At 35.0% G+C, this 17,171-nt stretch overlaps 1 protein-coding gene and 1 pseudogene across 1 annotated transcript; one reads left to right on the top strand and one right to left on the bottom strand.

The window, feature by feature from the left end:
- Positions 1–1,462: 1,462 nt before the first annotated feature.
- On the bottom strand, positions 1,463–7,379 carry LOC132181875 (rho GDP-dissociation inhibitor 1-like; annotated as a pseudogene).
- A 7,329-nt stretch (positions 7,380–14,708) lies between these two features.
- On the top strand, positions 14,709–15,534 carry LOC132181874 (uncharacterized). The gene is made up of 2 exons (XM_059595106.1): positions 14,709–14,727; positions 14,816–15,534. Exons 1-2 carry the CDS (start codon positions 14,709–14,711, stop codon positions 15,532–15,534), a joined length of 738 nt encoding a protein of 245 aa, XP_059451089.1.
- The last annotated feature ends 1,637 nt before the right edge of the window (positions 15,535–17,171 follow it).

The following is a 17,171-nucleotide window of genomic DNA, read 5'->3' as shown; positions in this document are numbered from 1 at the left end:
AAGTGGACGCTGATAGTCAACCATTAGCATCCACTCAAAGTGGACGCTGATAGTTAACCATTAGCGTCCACAAATGGTCCTAAAAAAATTTAACTATCAGTGTCCAAACTGGAGTGGATGTTGATAGTTAACCATTAGCGTTCACAAAGTGGACACTAATGGTCCTAAAAAAAAAAAAAAAAAAATTAACTATCAACACCCAAATTAGGGTGGACACTAATGATCCAAAAAATTAAAAAAATAATAATAATAATAACTATCAGTGTCCACTTTAGTGGACACTAATGAGTCTGACATTTTAAAAAAATAAAACATTATTAGAGTCAATTCGACCCTAATAATGTTTTATTATTATTAATTTTTTTTTTAAATGAGTATGAGATTCTAAAAAACCTACTAGTACTACAATCGATCGCACACGATGTGCGATCAATCGCAATATTAGTAGGTTTTTGACCTTTTGCGCTCGAACGCACATTGGGCTTGCGCTCGATCGCGGAATCAGTAAGTTTTTGACTTTTTGCGATCGATCGCAGAACCAGAGAACACTAAGCATGATATCGGCTAACAAGAGATAACCACAATATTTCTAACATATATCAATAATAGGGTGCCTCCTATAACTGGATCCTGTTATTTATTGAACGTGTCCTGTTATTTATCTATTAATCATGACAAGAGTAGAAATATTGTACTCTGTTTTGAGTGAAACTAAAAATAGTATGCACCATTCTACAGATTTCCCCTATTACCGTTATTTTTTGAAATCAATACAAATCGTCCATATGGAAATGAATAAAGAAAATAGTAATTTGGTAAAGTAGTAACTTTATCTTGCATGTATAAGAATCAAATGGCTTATCCTCTTCTATACAAGTATGACAGTAAGCACATAAATAATCCCAACTTATGACTACATGAGTTTTTGCATTTGGCTTACCAAAAAACAAAACACACTTGAACAACATAGAGATATATTCCCATGCTGATAATTTGATTAACGAAATGAAAAAATAGATAAAACCATAAACTTAACTCAATACAGCAATGTCTCTGTTACAATACTAAAATATCAAGTTTGTTAAATATTGGAGCTTATTATTGTTACAAATATGCATATAAATGTTATTTCCTAAAGTTTCTGTCCTCTAGTTTGATAGCATCCGAAAGCTCCAATAAATAATCGCATGATATGCTTTAGAGACTTTGAAGGATGGCAGCAAGTAAATTTTCACAGATCAACTACCATGAGGAATATCAGCAATTGCAATATCACATTTTTGTTCAATATTATAAGACAGAAATTAGATCAACTAGAACAGAAAACAGTATACCAAATAAAATTATATCAAATAAACAAGTTCACATATAGAAATTTGTGCTACTTAGAGACACTAAATGCATTCTAAGGTCCACAGTAATCTAAATAAAAGTGATTAAATACCAAAACAAGTTACATAAATCACCTATCTGAAGGGTCTCTCCCAGGCATTTCCACAAAAAGGTCCTGATCATATATAATTTGCAAAAATGTAAGCTTGCATATATGGTGGTTTGCATATAATGGTGGTTTGTCCTAAGTGCCCATAATTTGGATTTGTAATTAGAAGTGTCCTTGAAAGGAACACCATGAGACATGAGTTAACAAATTATGCAAAATATTCAAAATTACTCCTCCCATGCCCATAAAAAGAAACAAATTTGTTGGCAGATCTTGTGAATGCCAAGTAATTACCACAGATTTTGCCATGCAATTTACAGCCTATCAGAAACTTATGAGTTAAAGAGATCCTGAGTATTTTCCCTCAAAAGCATGGCTATTGAAAGTAGGCATATGATGCACACGAAATGGAGCGAAGGTGCCCAAACATGCATGTGCACTTTAATATCAAATTAACCATACACATTCTCATCACATGCACACACCTTAAGCTTTGACAAGTAGGTCCCCCTTGCAAGCACACCAGATGGAGTCGTCTCCTCCTCCAGGGCGTCCACATATGGTTCCTGTTGAGGAGCGAAGGTGCCCAACATTCCTTTGCTTTGATCAACTGACGCCCAAATAGCAAAGACGAAAAGGAAAACCAAAGTAACTAAGGATAAGAATTAAGTTACAGAATATGCACTAAGAGAAATTGGTCATAATGCACAAATTATTTGATATATCATGTTGAAGAGAACGCAAAATGTATGCATCAGAATGACAAAGAAAAAGAAAATATTGCAGTTAATGGCAATAAAACAAGATACAGTAGACTTGTTAGTACCTCCTGCCAATGTAACTTTGCAATTTATATATCTATCCTTCCTAGATTTTGAATAATTATTTTCAAACCACTGGTATTTCAGCTCAAATGATTTCTTCAAGATACAAGTTTTTATATCGGGTAAATAAATAATCAAGCAGTAGTTGTTTGAGTGCCAGGTTTTGAGGGTTGAAAAGTGAAGCAACATCCAAGAAATCACTATGAGTTGGATCATTTACGGACGGGCAGCATTTGCTATTTCAAGGTAACCTGACTTCCTAGTGCTTTCATGCCCGCGATGAGAAAGAAAATTTACACGGATGACCAAAAGTGTACTTTTCACTCCATGCATATCCGGAGGTGAGACAAAATAAAGGGTGTCAAACTGAAACAGGAACCTTGATTTTTGACATTCACTACAAAATCTGTGATTTCCAGGGTTGTTATTGGTTTAGACTCAAATTCATGATTCTGTCTAAAATGCGTGTCATACCCATCAAAGTCGCAATTTGCAAACCAGTCGCAGGGAAAAAGAAAGCATGATACAGATTCAGTATGAAGGCAAAGATCAAATTGTAGGACTTAAATAAACATCAGATCTTCTACCAGCCGCCACTAAAGCAAAATTTGAATTCATAACTCAAAAATTCAGATTCCAATAGAAGATTTATGCAGGTCTTTTCTTTTCTTTCTTTTTTAAAGTTTAACAAATGTTTACAATAAAATTTCAAATGAAATGGACTGCAGTTTAAAAAGTGATGCACCTTGACGTCCCCCTTTCCACACTGTGTTGGTGTAGGTCAGGCCAAAACTATGTTGTGCAGAACACTGAATGTCAACTTAAGCCGATAGTGCGATCCCTCCCTGAGAGTGAACAGGACATGACCACTTCGATTTTCATCAATTGGTAAGGGAGTAGTAATCTCCCCAAAGTCATCGGAGATGATCCCAATGGAGTGGAATTTGACTTCAGGTTCCATTTGGCCTAACAATAGCCGACACAAAGTCAAGAAAAGAACCAACTATAATATGGAATAAAGATGTGTCAGGAGCATAAGAAAATGCCAACAACAAACCATTTAAATCACTTTCCAAGCAACCAAGCAGCTTCTCTTTCCACCTTCTTAAGCTGTCATCATCCTGCAAAGCAAAATTGGCATTTAAATGAAAACTGGGAGGCTCCAATTACATTGATTAACTAAAGCCAAATGAATTAATTGATCTACAGGATTGCATCTGGATGCCAAACAGCAAAACAAAATGATTTCATTATATTCTCTAGCATCTGAATACACAAAACATCTTCAAAAATGAGCAATTACAAAGACTAAACTCATCACTACAAATAAAAGGTATTAAAAACTTGTATGGAATTGTTCAAGAAATAGTGAAAATGATTAGACAACTAAGAGTGCTAGAAATCAAAGAAAATCCACCGGAAGTAAAACTTCACATGTTTTTTAATCATTTCAATTCCATAACACATTAACTTCAGCAATTTTAGTTAACATAATTCAAAATCATAGTTCCAAACACTCCGCAGCAACAACAAAATTATTCAAAACCGTAACTTCACTTGTTGCATTAGTAAGAGAAGAACACAATGTGAGAATAACAACCCGAGAAAGAATTGAAACACATTTCAAAGCAGAAAGTGCAGAGAAAAGTTGGTAACTACACACTGAACATTTCAAGAAATAATGGTCCTTTGGTTACTCAGAAAATGAGCTAAAAGAAGGACAAAGACCATTACAAATAGGGTAAAATGCACTTACACCCCCTTTGGATAGAACGTAGGGTCAGTTCTATTGACACCCCTAGGTTTGCAATTTTTCACACCCACTAGGGTATCCAATTGTTCTCATCAAAGTACTTCTATCCCCTCCATTAAAATCATTTTTTTTTTTGATAGGTAAGTAACTGATATTATTAAAAGCGTGAGGCGCCCCAAAGTACACTGGAAGTATACAAATAGGATCACCTAACTAGAAGGAGAAAAGCGTACAAGGAAATCATCATAGCTAATCGAAACCGAAAAAACATATGCTACAGTCCAGAGATAGAGAGTATGGAAACAATAGGCTAAAGTGTCTTCAAAGGACCTCTCCACATCCTCGAAACACCTATTATTTCTCTCTCTCCATATACACCAAAAAAAGCAAATAGGCACCATCTTCCAGACTGCAGCACTCCCCCCCTTCCTGCAGACCACCAACAGGCTAGCAACTCGAAAACCCGACTAGGCATCACCCATGATAACCCAAAACGGCCAAAAAAGGCACTCCACAAAGCAGACGCCACCTCACAATGAAGAAGAAGATGATCCACCGTCTCCTCACTCTTCTTGCACATCCATCATCTGTTCACCACAATCACATTTCGCTTTCTGAGATTATCTAAGGTCAGAATTTTCCCCCAAGCTGCCGACCACACAAAAAACGCTGCCCTCGGGGGAGCCTGTGTCCACCACACGCTCTTCCAAGGAAACCTCCTCCCTTCAGAACATGCCAAGGAGAAAAAGAGAGATTTGACCTTGAAAGTACCTCTTTTGGAGGAGTTCCACCATAATTTATCTTCCGACCCTCTTCTTACTCTAGTAGAATGTAACACCTGAAAGAAGGAGGCAAAGGCCTCCACCTCCCAATCATGAGCCTCTCTCGAAAAACTCACATTCCACTGAATGGACTCACCTAGCATCTCCACGTTATCCGCAACTGAGGCATCCTTCGCACATGCAATACTAAAAAGGATCGGGAAGGCTATCTTGAGAGCTGAATCTCCACACCACCAATCATGCCAAAAGCTAATCCTAGCCCCATCCCCCACTTCAAATCTCGTAAAGCCTTTGAAAGTTTCCCACCCTTTCCTAATATTCTTCCATAACCCCACCCCACACATCCCTCCAGGCTCAACAGAACACCACCCTCCCCATAAACTTCCATACTTTGCATCTACCACAACTCTCCACCAAGCATCTCTTTCCGATTCATAACGCCACAACCACTTCCCTAAAAGAGCGCGGTTGAAGACCAATAAGTTCCTAATACCCAACCCTCCTTCCTTGATCGGAGTGCAAATCTGCGACCACTTCACCAAGTGGTATTTGAACTCTTCTCCTATCTCTCCCCATAGAACATTGCGTTGAAGCTTCTCAATGCGCCTAGCAACACTCACCGGAATATGGAAAAGAGACAAGTAATAAGTGGGCATATTAGCAAGAGTGCTCTTGATAAGGGTAACCCTACCCCCTTTCGACAAATACAACCTTTTCCAGCTGGCTAACCGGTGTTCAATCTTCTCGATAACTCCATCCCAAATATGCTTGGACTTATAAGAGCCTCCCAACGGGAGACCAAGATACTTCACTGGCAAAGTAACCGCCTCACACCCTAAAATACCGGCAAGCATATCCACTTGCTCCACAGCCCCCACCGGAATAAGCATCGTTTTAGCCAAATTAACCTTCAACCCTGAAGCAGCTTCAAACCACAGAAACAAACACCGTAAGTAACGTAACTGGGCAGGCCTAGCATTGCAGAAAATCAAGGTATCATCGGCAAATAAAAGGTGAGAGACTGTAGTGTTGCCGATTTTGAAGCCTTCTAACAGCCCCTCTGAACCTCTGCCGAAATCATCCTACTCAAAATCTCCATCACAAACACAAACAGCAAAGGAGAGAGAGGATCCCCTTGTCTCAAACCCCTGGAGCTGCTAAAAAAATCTTTGGGAGACCCATTTACCAGAATCGAAAACCGCACCGAGGAAATGCAATGTTGAATCCAAGAACACCATACCCCTCCAAAACCACATCTCCTTAGCACATACATCAAGAAGCCCCAATTCACATGATCATAAGCTTTTTCCAAATCCATTTTGCAAATGACCCCTGGCTCCCCAGATCTCAGCCTACTACCAAGGCATTCATTAGCAATCAAGATGGGATCTAGAATCTGCCTCCCTTTGATGAAAGCATTTTGCGACTTGGAAATGATCTTATCCAACACAACCTTCAATCTGTTTGCTAAAACTTTGGCAATAATTTTATACATACCTCCCACAAGGCTAATCGGGCGGAAATCTTTGAGATTGGTGGCACCAGGAATCTTCGGAATAAGCGAAATGAAAGATGCGTTGAGGCTCTTTACAAACATCTCTCCAGCATGGAAAGCACTAAACACCCGCATAATATCCTCCCTCACCGCATCCCAACAAGCTTGGAAGAAAGCCATAGAAAACCCATCGGGGCCCGATGCCTTATTGCCATTCATCTTAAACACGACCTTTTTAACCTCTTCCTCTTCAAAAACTCTCTCCAACCAGCTAGCCTCTTCCTCCGAAATGGAATCCAAAGAGATACCATCGACCAAGGGCCTCCAATTGTGTTGCTCAGTAAAAAGCTTTTGATAGAAATCGACAATATGCTCACTAATCTCATCCTGATTCGAAGAAAGATTATCCCCAATCATCAAGGTCTCTATCATTAACAGCAATTTTTCATATGTCTACTTAACCTTACACTTAGTAGAATATAAATTGGGATTTTTTTTATAAGTAATGTTGTATATATCAAAAAGCGCAACAAAATATTATGCTATATGTCTTTTACATTCCAAAAATAAAGAAACAACCTCGCTTAAGTGTGCCAAATAGTCACGTTAATGCATAGTTGAACGGACGATTGAGTTATCTTGGTCTCAGCTCTTCAAGAACCCAAGCTTCAAAGTGCAGTCCCCTTCCCCACATTTTTTTAAGCAACCAAATAGAGCATAAATGGGTTAAAAACCCTAAAAACGAAAACCCCATTAAGCAATTCATAGTATTTATCTGTGAAGGAAAATAAAACTACATTCCTTTTTTTTTTTTTTTTAACCAAAATGTAGAGCAGAAAAAGAAGGGAAAATAGAACAAAACCTTGTCTTTCTCAATCTGCTCCTTGAGAGAAACCAAAGGCCTTGGAACATAACCAGCAACAACACCATCATCATCATGATCTTCTTCCTCTTCTTCTTCTTCTACAACCCCACGAACTTTCCTTGGCTTCTCGCCCATTTCCTTCTGCTTCTCTTGTCTTTGATCACCAACACAAGCTGATGACGACCCTCCTAACGATGGTCCTGCTTCCTCCCCTCTCATCAACAAAGCCTTGTATGAAAGCTTTCGTCAGTCAAAGTTTGGGAGAGCAGCGGTAGAGAGATCGAGAGTGAGAGTGATGAGGGAGCTGAGTGAGAGGGGTGTTAGGGATTTTGGTGTTTTGAAGGCTTGGGGAAAAACAGACGAGGTTTATGAAATTTTTGGTCCGAAAATTTCAGAAACCCCGCCACTGGATGGCGCTTCATTTTTCGCACTCTAAGATTGCCGCTAATGAGCCTCAAATAGCGTCGACCCTATTGAGGGTAATTTTTTTTTTTAAAAAAAAAAAAAAAATTATACTTATAATTTTTTAATTTTTATTTATTTTTGTTTTTCTTTAATTTCTCTTGTAATATGTTTTTATTGTTATAATATTTTTCCGTTTAATAAATCGAACTTGATAAAGATCATTAAGTTAATATTTATATTATAATTAATTATAAGATCTATACAAAATCCAAAGATAATATAAGATCAATATAACTAATGCACTAAGATAATATAAAAAGCTTATAGTTTAATTGAATGTTCGATTGAACCTTCAACTGTATCCAGTTTGATCGATCAATTGATCTTATCATGATCAATCTAACTAATTCACTAGGATCAATTGGTTGTTTGATCGATCAATTGATTCTATTACAAGCAATCGAACTAATTCACTAGGATCGATTGGATGTTTGATTGATCAGATTTTCGATCGAGCATTTGATTGATCATTTGATTCTATCACAATCAATTGAACTAATTCACTAGGATCGATCGGATTTTTAATCGAATGTTTAATCCTATCACGATCAATCAAACTAATTCACTATGATCGATCAGATGTTTGATCGATCATTTGATCCTATCAAAATAAATCGAACTAATTCACTATGATCGATCGAATGTTCGATCAAACATTTGATCCTATCACGATCAATCGAACTAATTCATTAGGATCGATCGAATGTTTGATCGATCATTTGATCCTATCACAATCAATCGAACTAATTCATTAAGATCGATCTCAATCAAACTAATTCATTAGGGTCGATCTCAATCAAACTAATTCATTAGGGTCGATCTCAATCGAACTAATTCATTAGGCTTGATCGAATATTTGATTGATCATTTGATTCTATCACGATCAATCAAATTAATTCAGTAGGATCAATCGGATGTTTGATCGATCATTTGATCCTATCAAGATCAATCAAATATCTCATAATTTATATAAAATAAATAATGACATATTATCAGAGGTAAATTTTTGGGAAATAACATTTTAACGCCAAATCCTAATGGAATGAGATATTGCATTAAATTATATGTTCGATGAGTCAAATATTAAATATGTTTTTATTATTAAAATATTAACTTCAAATTTAAAGTTAATAATTTTTTAGTATAAAAGATCATTAATGTGATATTTATCTTATAATTAATTATTAGCTTAAATTTTTAAGATATATAGTAATTTAACATTTTAACGCCAAACCTGAATGGAGGGGGATATTGCATCAAATTCGATGTTCGAAGGGTGAAATTTTCTTGAACTTGTCACTATTCATCTAACTAATATATAAAGATAATACAAAATCCAAAGAGTTTAATAGATCATTTGATCGCATTACGATCGATTGGACTAATGTATTAGTATCGATCAGAATTGATCTTATCAGATGTTTGATTGAACTTTCAATCATGTCAAATTCTATTAATTGTATCACGATCAATATAACTAATACACTAATATAATATAAAATGCTTAGAGTTGAATTGAATGTTCGATCGAACTAATTTTTCATTTTTTATTAGACTTGAATTGATTGCTTAGAGTTTAATTTTTCATATTCTAAAATGAGAAATTAATTTTAATTTTATAAAAGTTTTAATTTCAAATTAAAAGAAAATTTATAATTTTATAAAAGTTTTGAGGATATAAAGGACATTTTATCATTTTTAGATGTTCAATTGAACTTATAATCTTCTAGTTTTATTTGTTTTTTATTTTTTTATTTTTGTACAAGCTCTTTAGCGTTCATTGTAGTGGACGCTAATGCTCAATTTTCAGCGTCCACTTTCAGAGTGGACGCTAATAATATACTTTCAACATCCACTTTGGGTGGACATTATTGAGCTTTTATTTTAATTTTTTACAAGCTCTTTAGAGTGGACGCTAATACTCACTTTTCAGCGTCCACTTTCAAAGTGGATGCTAATAAAACACTTTTAGTGTCCACTTTGAGTGGACGCTATTGAGCTTTTATTTTTATTTTCTTATTTTCTTACAAGCTCTTTAGCGTCCACTAGTGGACGCTAATACTCACCTTGAAAGTGGACGCTAATAATACACTTTTAGCGTCTACTCTATTGAGCTTTTATTTTTATTTTTTATTTTTTTACAAGTTCTTTAGCGTCCACTAAATACTCACTTTTCAGCGTCCACTTTGACACTTTCAGCATCCACTTTGAGTAGACGCTATTGAGCTTTTATTTTTATTTATTTATTTTTTTATAAGCTCTTTAGCGTCCACTGAGGGCATCAATTTTATTTTATTTTTTATTTTTTATTTTATTTTTCTACCTAATCTTTAGCGTCCACTAAAGTGGACCCTAATACTTACGTATTAGCATCCACTTTGAAAGTGGACGCTAATAATGAGTCTTCAAAGTGGACGCTATTGGGCATCAATTTTATTTTTTTATTTTTTATTTTATTTTTCTACATAATCTTTAGCGTCCACTTTGAAAGTGGACGCTAATAATGGGTCTTCAGAGTGGACGCTATTGGACATCAATTTTATTTTTTTATTTTTATTTTTATCTTTTTAGCTAATTTTTAGCGTCCACTAAAGTAGACCCTAATATTTAAGTATTAGCGTCCACTTTGAAAGTGAACGCTAATAATGCGTTTTTAGCGTCCACTTTTAGTGGATGCTATTGGGCATCAATTTTTTATTTTTATTTTTCTACCTAATCTTATTGGACACTAATACTTAATTATTAGGGTCCACTCTCATAGTGGACGCTATTGATCTTTTATTTGATTTTTTTTTTTTTTGCCAGCTTTTAGCGTCCTCTTATGTGGATGCTATTGGTCCATTATCATCGTCGGCAATTGTCGACGCTAAAAGTTTTTTTTTGGCCACTTATATTTTTCCCGCCTCTTGAATAATTCCCGTGTGTATATTAAGGTCGAGTTGTTAGCGTCTACTGTAAAGTGGAGGCTAATATTCATCTTTTCGGTCAGCTATTAGCGTCCACTTTGATGTGGACGCTAATACTTAACTATTAGGGACGACTTTCAAAAGTCGCCCCTAATAATTGAGTATTAAGGGCGACTATAATAAGTTGTCCCTAATGAGTAAATTTCTTATAGTGGGCCATCCGCCATTTCGAGTAGATTGAGAACCTTACCAAATCACCAAGGAATTAAAATTCCCATCTTCAGTGACCCATTTGAGCACAGATTTGAATTTCTAAATCTTTTTTGCCAATTCGTCTTGCCTCGACATTATAAACACAAAATCAATGAGGAGGTGGGAGAGCTTAATCCCAGCTTCAACTGCTTGAACCTTCATTGAAACCACAACCCCAAATTCTTCATTAGATATTTCACGCACTTTTATCCACTCCCTCAAACTCCTCTTTCCAGGAAGATCTCCATCTTTCTTGAATCCCTTTTTGCATTCACGCATCAGGGCTTGCAGCTTTTGCTCCGAAGTCAAAATAGTGGCATGAAATTCAAACATTTTCTGACTTCTGTGCCGCCTTGTCCAAGAACTTCTGTGCCTCGCCTTCTATATTCGTTCAAATACGTAAAAGAAGATTGCTGGTTTTATTGAGAGATAGAATTGAGAGAAAGGCTCGCCTTTTCTGTTGACAGGGAAATCTGGACAAAGTTTCCATTCCCATCTCTCACTCCATTTTCTGAGCAAGCAAATAGAAGTGGTCACCCTTCAATTTTTATTTTTATTTTTTTAATTTTAAAAATTAATTTTTAAATTAAATTAATAAAAAATTAATATTTTAATGAGATAAAACGGTGTGTTTTGATTATGACTAATGGCTGTTAAAAAATTTTAACGAAAAGAATTTTATTAGCATTTCAATGAATTTATAGAGTAAATTTTCAAAAAAAAAAAAAAAACTTAGAGAAATAAAAATTTTGGCGCATTGATCAAAAACTTGTGATATATTTACCGTTTTTTTTTTTAATTATTGGTGGAGACTATTATGGTTATATATATATATATAAACTGCTATTGCAAATTTGCAATAAAATAGGAAGAGAGTACATGAAAAACGGAGCGTCAATTAACTTTGAGGCTGCACCTCAGTTGCTCACAATGGTGGAGCGACATTATGGCCAGCAATGGCCGTGGCCCCCACAACATATTTAAAAAATAATAAAAACATTTGTAAGGAGATTTTGAATTGTTAGAAGCATGGCCACTACTTATAAAAATAATAATATATATATATTTAAAAAAAAAAAAAAAAAAAAAACCACTGCTCCTACTGTGCTGCAGGAAGAAAAAACAAACTAGTAGTGGAGACTGTCATTACTTTTTTGGACTATTAAAACTCACAAAAGTCACAAGGTACACTTTTCTATGCCCATTACTTTTTTTTTTTTTTTTTTTAATTGGTGAAAACTATTAGGGATTTTTTATATATATAAAAACTGCTATTGCAAATTTGGAATAGAATAGGAAGATAGTACATGGAAAACGGCACATCAATTAATTCTGAGGCTGCACCTCAGTTGCTCAGCAAGTCAGCAGGCAATTGTGAAAGCCGAATACTGTAACTTGTAAGAACTAAAATACCTTTGTTTTTTCAAGTTCTATTTTTTATAGTTCTTTTTCATGTATTTTTTCTATTGATTTTTTAAAGTTTTGTTTGTTTTTAGTGGCATGGTCCACTGTCCAACTTCTATAGATTTTTTAATATATAATATTCTCTTTCATTGAATTTTGACTTCCATAATAGAAAATAAAAAATAAACAAACAGAAAAATGAATTTGCAACTTTAGATTGAATTTTTTATACTATGAATAGGTTCTTCACTTCTATTTTTTGCATTATAAGATAATTTTTTTTATTATTTTGTTTCTTCAATTTTTTTTCTCTAAAATTATTTTGAGTTACTAATGTGTTGCACAATAAATTAGCTAATTTGTCCTTTTTAATATGTTCTTGATAAAATAAAATAAAATAAAAAAATTGAAAATTTTAAATATGGTTGGAAGTCTAATTGTTGTCTCTACACAGGTTGCCCGTTAGTTCATATTCTTATTGAGATTTCGACGAAGCTTCACAGAAGAGAGGCAATACTAGGTGGCGCCTTTACTGGTATTTGTTTTTCTTCTCTATTATAGTATTTAGCTATTCCTAATTCTTTTGCAACCTTGTTTTTTCCAAAATAAAAAATAAAGTGTTCATAAATATAGAAAAAAAATTGAGCATTTAAGCCATATATGATTATTTATATTCAAACTATTATATATATATATATATATATATATATGATTGCTTATGTTGTTGTTTATAAACTTTGATTAACTCTTATGGGGTTGTAATTTAACTTGAAAAGTTTAAGTTCATGAATCATATTAAAGTTTATGAAATCAATTCATTCTTTAAAAGGTCAAATTATTTCCTCTACTAGTTTTATTGTTATTTAATATATATAGAATTGTTATATGTGGTATCAGAATGTTTTCTAGGCTGTATTTGCTCCGCATTAAGTTAATGTTGGTTATTATGAACATGGTTTAGTTTTATTTTTATTTTTGTTAATTTTTTTTATTATGAACATACATACGGTTAAAACAAGGCAGCAATTTTAACATTGTAGTGTCTTATTTCTGAATTGTTTCGTACATGTTCTATTTTGGACTAAACCAATTTCTTTTATGGTCAGAGTTACTGGAGAAACTAACCCGATACGAAACCCACGCCAAAGTGCACCGTGAACCAACCTTGAGCCGTGGTTGAGTAGATGGAGTGGCGGCCAAATCTCTGGCCACTGATGAGCTCCGGTGACTGGGCATCTTGGCTGGAACGCCCGTTTCCCCTACCGTTAGTGGCGTTCTACCACATGCAAGTGAGGAGCGGCCCATCACGGGCCGCCCATAAAGGATCGGCGGCGGAGTGCGTTTTTTTCAAACCCGGTGTTCGTAAGGACGCTGCTCCAGGCTGAGGACGACGGTAGGATCTCGATCTCCACCATCTGCTCGCACCGGAATGGTGGCTCTTCGTTGGGATCACCCATAAAGGCAGACGGCGGCAGCCCTAAGGGGTTGCCTGTCGTCTGGTCGGAGCGCCGGTCCTTGGTGGCCGACGCATCAGGGAGACGGCTCTGGTGGCCGGCGCTTGAGGAAGAGGGCGGCAGCTGGTTCAAACCCATATAAGAGCCGGGTCACGGGTATGGGTTTATTTAACCCAACCCGATATGATTTAAAAAAAAAAAAAAGAAAAAAAAAAAAAAACTGGGTCATTGAGTGGGCTGACCTAGAAGCCCAACCCGGATCAAGTAGGCCCGATCCAGTTAAAAAATAAAAAAATAAAAAAAAGGGGGATTCATTGGGTTTAGAACTTGGGTTTTTAATTCATAAAGGGCTTAAGGTCACTTCCAGACCATTAGACTATTTAGTTTATTATGTGTTAATGTTACATTTTTATTTATCTTATGATTTAAATTGTTCAATATTAAATTATTGTTTCTTTAATGCATGAACTTGAGGATATATTTATTCTTTTAATTATTTAAATATAAATTGTTTGATGCCTGAACCTGAGAATAATTAACTAAGCCTCATGTGTTGGTGAATGTTTATAGTACTATCCAAAATTGCAATTGGAAAGCTCTAGCAAAACAAGTCTTGGGACTTAAGTGTGCCGTTGTGCGCTCCCTCACTTACTTGGGACATTATCCAGTTGTACTTTGGAAAAATACTGTTTACCCACTAACATGTTGGTTTTATCTTTTATTCTTGGAAACTTTATTTTGACATCTATACAGTTATTGGATGTTAATGAAATCGTGATTATCATAATAATTTTGGGAAGGCCACAGCATCCCGATTTTATAATGATAATTGCATCAAGATCATATATATGAACTTTATAAGGAAAATTAACATTATATTGTAATTAATTCATAAATTTAATTTGCCAATCCTCACAGGGACGTTTTTATTTTTATGACTTAATTAGAATAAGATAGTAAATTTAACATTGAAAATAAAATTTCTCTTAGGCCCACAGGTACGGAAAATTTTATTTATTAATGCTAAATTTATTAGTCTTATTAATAAAGAGTAAATTCCATGCGTGATGCAATCTTTGCCGACAGGTAAGTTGAAATTTACTATTAAGTTAACATTGGTTAATTTAAATAAAGTCATTTCAGAGCATTAAAGTATTTTCTTTGGTTATTGCAGCTATTCCTATTGCTTTAATGGATGGAACTTTTCATGTTCCAATGCTTAATGGTAACAATTTTACTGACTGGAAAGAAAATTTATTTTTCACATTGGGGTGTTTGGAGCTTGACTTGGCGCTTCGTATGGATGAACCACCCGCCCTCACGGAGAAAAGTACGCCACAAGAGATAGCTAAACATGAACGGTGGGAGCGATTAAATCACTTAAGTCTAATGTTCATGATATCTTATGTCTTTAAGGGCATTAGGGGTTCCATCCCTGAATGCACTAAGGCCAAGGCATTCATTAAGGCAGTTGAGGAACAATTTATGAGTTCCGACAAGGCCTTAGCCAGCACCCTAATGAAGAAGCTATCAAGCAAGTCATTTGATAATTCTAGAAGTGTGCGTGAGCACATTATTGAAATGAGGGACATGGCAGCTCAACTCAAGTCCCTAGAGATTGATATATATGAGTCATTCTTGGTGCATTTCATATTGAACTCTCTCCCCTTTGAGTATGTTCCTTTTAAAATATCCTATAACACACATAAGGATAAATGGTCATTAAATGAACTTCTGACCATGTGTGTTCAAGAGGAGGAGAGGTTAAAACATGAGAAGTCAGAAGGTGTTCACATGGCTATTCATGCTAAGGGGAAAGACCAAGAGAGGCAAGCATGCCCAAAAATTCAAGAAGGAGAACAAGGTGCCAATCAAGAAAATTGGCAAGAATGATACTTGTTTCTTTTGCAAGAAAGAAGGGCATATGAAGAAAGATTGCCAAAAGTATATAAAGTGGTTCGAAAGAAAATGTAATCTTATATCTCTAGTGTGTCATGAATCTTTTTTTGTTGAGGCTCCTAAAAATACATGGTGGATTGATTTGGGTTCTACAATCTATATTGTCAACTCAATGTAGGGTTTTCTCACAACAAGGAAGCCAGCAACCAATGGACAACGTGTCTATTAAGGAAATAAACTGTTTTCACAAGTAGAAGCTGTTGGGACCTTCAGAATAATTTTGAAATCTGGATATGTTTTAGATCTTGAAAATGTATTTTTATTCCATAATTTTCTAGAAATTTAATTTCTGTTTCTAGATTGGAAGTTGTTGGTTTTGGATTTTGGTTTATCAATTCAACTTTCAGTATTTTTAAAGGTGAACAATTGATTGGTGGTGGAATAAAAATTGATGGTTTATTCAAATTGATCTAGATCCCAACTTTGAAAACAATTATTTATCATTGCATACAGATGTTGGCATAAAGAGGAGTCTAATGGATCAAAGCTCCGCTTTGTTATGGCACATGAGATTAGGACATATCTCCATAGAGAGAATCAAAATGTTAGTGAATGATGGAGTTTTAAAAACTCTTGACTTTACAAACCTTGGTACTTGTGTGGATTGCATAAAGGGAAAGCAAACTACCAAGACCACTAAAGGTGACAAAAAGAGTTCTGAGATTCTTGAGATCATACACACTGATATATGTGGATCTTTTCCTACTCCCTGCCTAAATGGTCAAAGATATTTCATGTCTTTTATTGATGACCATACAAGGTTTATGTATGTAGCACCTCAAATTTTGAAAGTCTTATTTTAGAGATATTAAGTTGATGCTATGATTATATTAATATTCATATTAGGCAATGATATTAATTCTTGAGGAATTTATGATACTGTATGAATGGTAATTGGAGATTGGTAATTGTATAATAGCAAATGGAAGGTGGAATAGTATTTGGAATGTAGAATAGTAAATGGAAGGTAGAATAGTATAGGGTAGGTAGAATAGTAAATGGAAGGTAGAATAGTAAATGGAAGGTAGAATAGTAAATCGTAGGTATAATAGTATTTGGTAGGTGAAATAGTAAATGAAGGGTTGAATTGTAAATGGAAGGCATAATAGTATTAAGTTTTTTTTCTATAAATAGAGCTCTTCCCCTTCACAAATTTCACCACTCCTTTTCCTTCTCTTCCACATATTCTTCCTTCTTTTGTTTTCTACTCGGTCTTTCTTCTTTCTGAAAGTGTTTACATGAAACAGAGAGAGAAAGGGCGAGACAAAGTGTTGCAAGAAAGAAAGAACACGAGAGAGAACGGACTTGAGAAATTAGTTTCAAAAAATATACTAATGGTGTTAGTCAGATTGGAGCAACTAGATCCTTCAGACCACTTTTAGCTTCAGTTTAGAAGTAAGTAAATTCACTACCCCTTCTAAAATTACTTCACGCCAAGTTATTTATTCATTCTTGTATTAAACTGTAAATGATTATTGATTGCCTAGAAGTTCTGCACAAGCTCGTAAAATTTCGAGCCAAACAATTTCACTTCGCATCCGACCATTTTGTTCGGCCTAGGGTTTCGGTCC

Source organism: Corylus avellana, chromosome ca5 (genome assembly GCF_901000735.1).
Source record: "Corylus avellana chromosome ca5, CavTom2PMs-1.0".
Classification (NCBI taxonomy): domain Eukaryota; kingdom Viridiplantae; phylum Streptophyta; class Magnoliopsida; order Fagales; family Betulaceae; genus Corylus; species Corylus avellana.
The sequence above is the reverse complement of the archived record's forward strand: the minus strand, read 5'-3'. Positions and strand labels throughout refer to the sequence as shown.